Source organism: Cajanus cajan, chromosome 11 (genome assembly GCF_000230855.2).
Source record: "Cajanus cajan strain Asha chromosome 11, NIPB_CcT2T_4, whole genome shotgun sequence".
Taxonomy (NCBI): domain Eukaryota; kingdom Viridiplantae; phylum Streptophyta; class Magnoliopsida; order Fabales; family Fabaceae; genus Cajanus; species Cajanus cajan.
The window spans coordinates 28,651,594-28,658,376 of record NC_138527.1 but is presented as its reverse complement, the minus strand read 5'-3'; the positions used below and the strand labels follow the sequence as shown (position 1 = coordinate 28,658,376).

The 6,783-nt window shown below is 32.5% G+C and overlaps 1 protein-coding gene across 1 annotated transcript; it reads right to left on the bottom strand.

Annotated features, from left to right (window-relative positions):
- Positions 1-2,757: 2,757 nt before the first annotated feature.
- Positions 2,758-5,396, bottom strand: LOC109816245 (ribonuclease 3). The gene is made up of 4 exons (XM_083066786.1): positions 5,106-5,396; positions 4,861-5,016; positions 3,688-3,886; positions 2,758-3,228 (listed from the first exon to the last, which is right to left on the bottom strand). The coding sequence occupies exons 1-4, from the start codon at positions 5,205-5,207 to the stop codon at positions 3,005-3,007; spliced, it is 681 nt and encodes a 226-aa protein (XP_082922912.1). The 5' UTR covers positions 5,208-5,396; the 3' UTR covers positions 2,758-3,004.
- Positions 5,397-6,783: the final 1,387 nt, after the last annotated feature.

Genomic DNA, 6,783 nt, shown 5'->3' with positions numbered 1-6,783 from the left:
TGGCTAACGTTGATGGCTTCTCCTTATTGGTTGTAAACTGGACGAGGAGCAACTTCGAGAGGACGTCAAAGATGATCATTGATCTATTTGAAAAACAATTAAGCCATTTTAGTTTAGTCGTAGTAAGAGTGCCTATGAACATCTTATAGTGAATCATGTTAGTCCCACTACTAATAAACATGTGTACCCTAAAGGTCATCAAGTGTTAATTAGGATCATGAGAGTCATTAAAGGGCTACACCTTAGGACCGTGAAGTGAGTCGGTACCACCTCATTCTTGATAGCCATCGAAAAAGGATGGAACTCCCTAGGGGGCTCTACACTATCTTCAACGTTTTTTCATGATGCAAGGTGTCAATTTGCATGTGTAGAGTCTTCTTCGTCTCCACTTTTATTCTTCCTTGGTGTTGCATGGCCTCTTCATTCTCCCAACGACTTCGTTCCACCTCTTCCACTCTCATTCTTGCTTCTTCTCCCTCTAATCGTGACATCTCCACATGGTTATCATCTCCTACAATGTAGGCTCATCATAAACTTGGTTGCTTTCACCAACTTCCTTAAATTTGATTTAGCTAGCCCCATTAACATTGCTTCTCAATGGCCTCATCATCATAAACATCCATTCACATGAGGCAACCAAGGTGTGGAATCAATTTTACCTAAGCTCCACAATGAGCATTAAAATGTTTTGTATGAAGGACAACCTCTAGAAAATCTTGATTTTTGTCCAAGTCCAAAAAATTTAATGTGTAACATCCCTTATCTAGCATCTTGAAGACCTCATTTATACATGAGTTATATCTTGAGCATCAATCGCTTTGTTTATTTCCAGATCCCATAATTAGTGTTATTACTTATTACCATTAATAGTCCCATAAATCACGACAGTTATGGTTGTTATCGAATACAACTTCTTAAATCATGCCTTTTCTTGTCGTCCACAACACTTTGTGTAATGCTCTGTTATGGGGAGGCACTTGTTCATCAACCATGTGTCATCCTGTCGTATAAGGACTTGATTAGGTGCTAGGTATAAGGTTTGTGTGGAGTTGTCTTACTATTAAAAGAGTTAGTAAACCAAGGTTTTCATCCCTAGATCGACGAGAGGTTAGGACAATACACATCCTTCCAAGATCGAGTGTTGAAGGCATGAAGAGTCTAACAGTTTAAAGAGCTCAATTGGCAAGAGATCTGGATGGTATACAACCTCGAAGCTTGAGTGTTGAAGGCACAAAAAGTCTTACAATTTGAAGAGCTATGTTGTCGGGAGGTTCAAAAAGTACATAATCTTTCAAACTTGAGTGTTGAAACCATGAAGAGTCTAATTATTTGAGGGGCTCAGTCAGCTTAAAGGTTAATCTATATAAAGCACAATCAACGATGGACCTGATATCAATCTAAGAGTTAAGTATTCATTTTAGAATTCCAACTTAGTCAATGATGATCTTAAGGTTGTCTTAAAGGCTCATGATAGTCTACAGTATAACACTGAGTCACTTTTAAGATAGACAACTATTCCCACAAATTAACATAAATCTTTTCAATATGTTTTATCCTTACTTAGGAAACTTTCCAAAAAGTTATTTAACTCAAAATTAAATCGTTCCAATTAAAATATGATTAATTATAAGTTAATGAAAATTGATAGTCAAGTTTTGAGACATTCATTTTTATTGATAGTGAAATTTTGAAATATGGTTAATTATAAGTTTCTACATATTTTAATTAAGTTTTGCACTATAGGACTTTATTGAGCTTAATTGCTAATCACCAATAATTTTTTAATTTTGTTGCTTTCCATGAATTTGTTTTCTTTCATAAAGCATATTTAGAGCAAAAGGAACACAATTTGGAAGATCTAGATATTTAGCTACGATAGAGATTCTACATTTCCTTTTCTCACAAGCATGAACCAATTAGGCTGGATTCAAGACAATTGAACCTACAAGTTTCAACTTTGTTGATGGCACAACAGAACACCCCCACCCACCCACAAAAAAAAAATCTAAATTGAGCATAATGCTTTGATGCTAAGCCCAATAAAATCTTATAATGCCTCTTATTGAGGAGACAACAAAATACGAGTTTAGACTTTTCATTTGCTTAGTTTCAGAGTTAGGAATTTCACTTTTCTCTGTTATTCTCTCTTGGGTTTCGTATGTTGTTGTACTACTTTTCTGGATTTCTTTTTTTGATTTGTGTCTATGTGACACCGGAGAGTGGTGTGGGAGAAAAGAAAACTTGAAAAAAGGGTGATGGATTATTGGTTGCATTTTGGGTTAATTGTGAATATTGATTACATTTTTTTTTTAGATGTGTGTTGGTTTTTGTCTCTGAACAATGTGGTTGCATTTCGGATCATACAAGATAGTGGTTGATAATTGGGTCTTTGTAATGTTATTTAAAAGTTCTTGGTTGATAATGAATTACTTTAGCTAAAAATGTAAGTTATTAATGAAATAGGGTATATCGTAGCTCTAATTAATTCAAGATAAATTATTATTTTATCGTCTATGTGCAAGAAAGATGACCACGGCATGAAGGAGTTGATTTTCAGCCATAATAGTGGTAACTAAAAGATACCTATTAAAATTCAATCTTATCGAAAACAATTAAAGTCAAATAAGAAACAAATTTAATAATTTGTTTGCCTATTTAAAACATTAGAAGTCAAGCATCCTTAGAAACGAGTGAGATGATACAAAATAGTAGGTGTGTATGAGTGTATCATCTACTACCTATGACAATGACACCATGTAATTAAAATTCACCTTGATATTGAATTTCTCAAATTGATCTCAACCACTAAATTTTGTATTAAATATTAATACATCAATGACTCAAAGAACTTGGTGGCTATTCAGTCCTCCAAATGCAATGTGAGGACATTTGGCAGTAAACATTTATTAATTTGAAAGGCACAAACATGACTGCATGTATAGTCATCATGTGATAGCTAAGTACCGAAAGGAAAAACAAATTGTACTGAACTAAGTAAATTTTGTTAAAACTTGGGAAATTGGATTTGTGAACCACATTTGCTCTTTGGAAGCAAAGGACACTCGATGAGATTTGAGGCAGAAGTGTCCACGCATACATAAACTTGGTAAAGTTGACTATTATGTGCTGAATCTCTGTTGCATTCAATCCCTGGGGCAAACCCAGTACCCTCTTTTATAGCATCTGAAATGCTTTCTAGGCTGTAAAATCCATCATCTGGTTCAATCCCTGAAATTCATCAAATGCTGTATATTAGAATGGTTGGTAAAATTATTTTTCTTCTTCTTTTTATCCATCATTTTTGAATTTGTTATTTCAAAATCTTGTCTATATCATAATTATCCCCCACTAAACGTGGTCAACCAGATTTCCTGATGGGTACTAGTCATTAATAAAGTCGATGATACTTTGTATCAGTAACATGATTATTTGAAAAAAAATCATAAATATCTTCCACTGGATGCATCCCTGTTTGAACTGCTTTAAAACTTTTAACAGAACATTCACTATTATTTATTAACTATACTAAAAAAAAAATAGAAACAATAGTGGATTAAATATTTTTAAAAAAAGTAAATGCTTATAAGGCAGATTAACTTAGGTAAAACTTTGATTTTTAGAGAAGTTGTGCACTAAACTTAAGTCTTTTTTTTGAATTTGTATTGGGTTAACTGTAGTGTTACTCACCTGCATTCTTGAGGGTCTGAAGGAGGTTTACTTTTTGCTTGAGTTTGAGAGTTGCTTCAAAGTACTCATGCTGATCAAGCTCAGATTCTGCACAGGTGCCATGTTTTTCCCATTCGTGTGACCAGAACCTCATGCCATTGCTACTTGGGCAACTCAGGGATGGCCAATTCTTCTCCATGCTGCTAACGAGGTCTGAGATCTACACCAAGTGCATGTGGTTCATTAATTTTTCAGTTAGAGAAATGCACTATTATCATAACACCAATTAATAAACTTATTAAATATGTACTTAGATAGATGTATAATTAGTACTAAAAAGTCATTAACTCAAGTAGTTTGATACTTTCTTAACTAAGAATCGGTATTTGATTTTCTTTTTCCTAAACATAGAGTCGCGACTAGAGATACTACTTTATTCCTATAGAATTGATCAGATAAAAATGAATTAATCCTCGTTATCAAACCAAAAATAGATAGATATATGATTATTGATTGGGTATCTTCTTCATTCCCTTTTCTTTTTAAAAAAATTAAACCTTGTTTTAAATTTTTACCCTTATGCAAGATCTAGATCTATACTTTACCTGTTTCAACTTTAAGTACATCAAGAAAATTGATGAGACGTACCTAGGAATTCAAATCTTATCACACTAAGTGAATTCAAGTCTTGGAAATTTTTCTTGTTTGCACCAAAAGTATTTCTTAACCGATAGTCAGATACTAATTCCTTTATACATAAATGTCTTAGAGCAACAGAAATTAAGCTATTTATGAAGGTCATGACATAACTCTTTTAATTTGCACCAACAATAGTCGGATACTAATTCCTTTCGCACAGTTATGACAAAGCGTGTGTATGGTACCTACTCATATCAACTCTTGTCTCTTCCAACACCAATATTTTCAGATTGTTTAAGGCCAAACAGTAGCATTACTTGATCTACATTACTATGCACAGATTCAGTCCTAAACCTCATTAATTTAATCCGTGTAGTTATGTTCTATGCTTTTATCAATTACAATTTTAATCCATCATAAACTTCTGTGCTCAGAAAGGCATTCCTAACCAATCAATTGAAAATCTTTCACTGGCTCATAGTGCATGTGTAAATAGTTTATAACCAAATTCATCAAACATTATTCACCATGTATCTCTTTTCAGATTATAAATACCTGAGATTTATCAAAGACACTGTCAGGATCACAATTTGAGGGCCATGAGCCATCATTGTAGTTGGGCCAGAGTCCATGAATGCTGAAATCTGCTGCAGGTTTCCCAGTCTTGGGATAACAGCAGCTCTGCTTTGTGTCACAGTATGCTCCTGGCCACTAGTGAATAATGCACATATATAAACAAATAACAACATAAGAAAAATGAAACATATAATAAAGAAATCCATGACATGACTTATATATACCTGCTGAACAAAGTAGAAGAAATCAAAATCCTGAGAAAGGCATACAACTGATAGATATTGCAGTATCAAAAACTTAGACAAAAAGGAAATGTTGGGTTTCATCTTTGATATGCTTCCTTCCTCTCTTTTTCTCTAATACGAGTTTTGGCACTTCACAAGCAAAAGCAAATAAGATAAATGATGTTGTCAAGTGATCTTTTTATAGGCCAGAAAGTGATGATTTGATAATGATATGTTTACATTGAAATGATGCTTGAGCTTATAAGGCATGTTAGAGTAGAGGAATATGCGAATCATACCATACTCTTTCAATTCTCTAATAACTTGTATCGTGGAAAGTGTACAAGAGGGTTATCCACGAAAACCACAACGTGCCCTCCAAGTTGCCATTGGCTAATTAATTAATTAACTAACTGTGGTTTTCCATGTTCAAAAACTGATAATATTATCTAGTACTATGTTATTTTATACCTACCAATAGTAATAAATTATCATATATATTTAATAACAAACTTCCAAACCTAATAAATATTAACTCACGTTAAGAACAATATCCCTTTAACGTATACCATTTAGCAACAGGTTCAAATCACTATTTTAACTAATAGTTCGTTGTCCCCAGCAATTAGAAAGTATTAACAAATTAACACTCCCACTTGGTCAATTTTAATATTTTTTGCCTATGTCACTTTTTATTGGAAAAAACAGTCTCGTATCAAGTAGAGATAAGATAATTAAATAGTATAAAGTGAAAAACAACCCTCACCTTACAAGTCAGTTTTGTAGGGTTAAGTTAGGCTCAAATCCACCTTCTAAAATGATATCAAAGCTATCTAGATTCATTTTAAAAATGGGTCACCCACCATTGATATATGCATCATGGATATGAGGGGGTGTCCCGCCTATCCTAGATCATTAAAAAGAGTCATCTATATTTATCCATGTATCAAGTCCAATATTATTAGACATGAGAAAGTGTATTAGGAAAAATTCAAGTCTCACATCAACTAGAAATAAACTCAAATCCACTTTTAATGGGATAAACACTAAAGAAGACAAAAAAAAAATGAGGATAGATGATTTAATATATAAATTAACACTTGTACACGCATAAAAAAACAATAATACGTCAAAATAGTTTTAGCTTCTAAAATTATAAGTATTGGTTAATTTAGCCACTAAAATTATAAAAATATCATTTTAATTTTTGGAATTACCAAATACTTATCATTTTAGTCTTTATTGTGTTATATTTCAAATGCTAAAATGATATTTTTATAATTTTGAAAATTAAATTAACCGATACTTATAATTTTAAGGACTGATTTTATTTATTAATAATTACTCTAGGAAAAATATGAACATATATATATAGTTGTGACTTCTCTCATCTCAACCATGTATTAAAGTTCAATCAATTTTCTGGGGTCAACTTTGTAAGGCACCTAACTTACCAATAATCACATATCTATACAATCTATTTTACTTTTTTCTGCCTCAACGCGGCAAAGCCTAGGATTAATTAAGATAATTTATGAAGGGTGAAAAACTTGGAATCTTACTAGCAAACTTAAAAAATAAAATTAATGAGTGTAAGGACATTATCTTAATCGAGTTTCGTTACAATGTTTAATTAAGACGTAAAGTCTACTTTATAATATCGGTTCATATGGCAAAG

Coding starts and splice junctions, on each gene's coding strand:
- LOC109816245 (XM_083066786.1), bottom strand. CDS start 5,207: ATGAAACCCAACATTTCCTTTTTGTCTAAGTTTTTGATACTGCAATAT. Junction 5,017..5,105: donor TCTTCTACTTTGTTCAGCAG/GTATATATAAGT, acceptor ATTATTCACTAG/TGGCCAGGAGCATACTGTGA. Junction 3,229..3,687: donor TCAGACCCTCAAGAATGCAG/GTGAGTAACACT, acceptor GATGAATTTCAG/GGATTGAACCAGATGATGGA.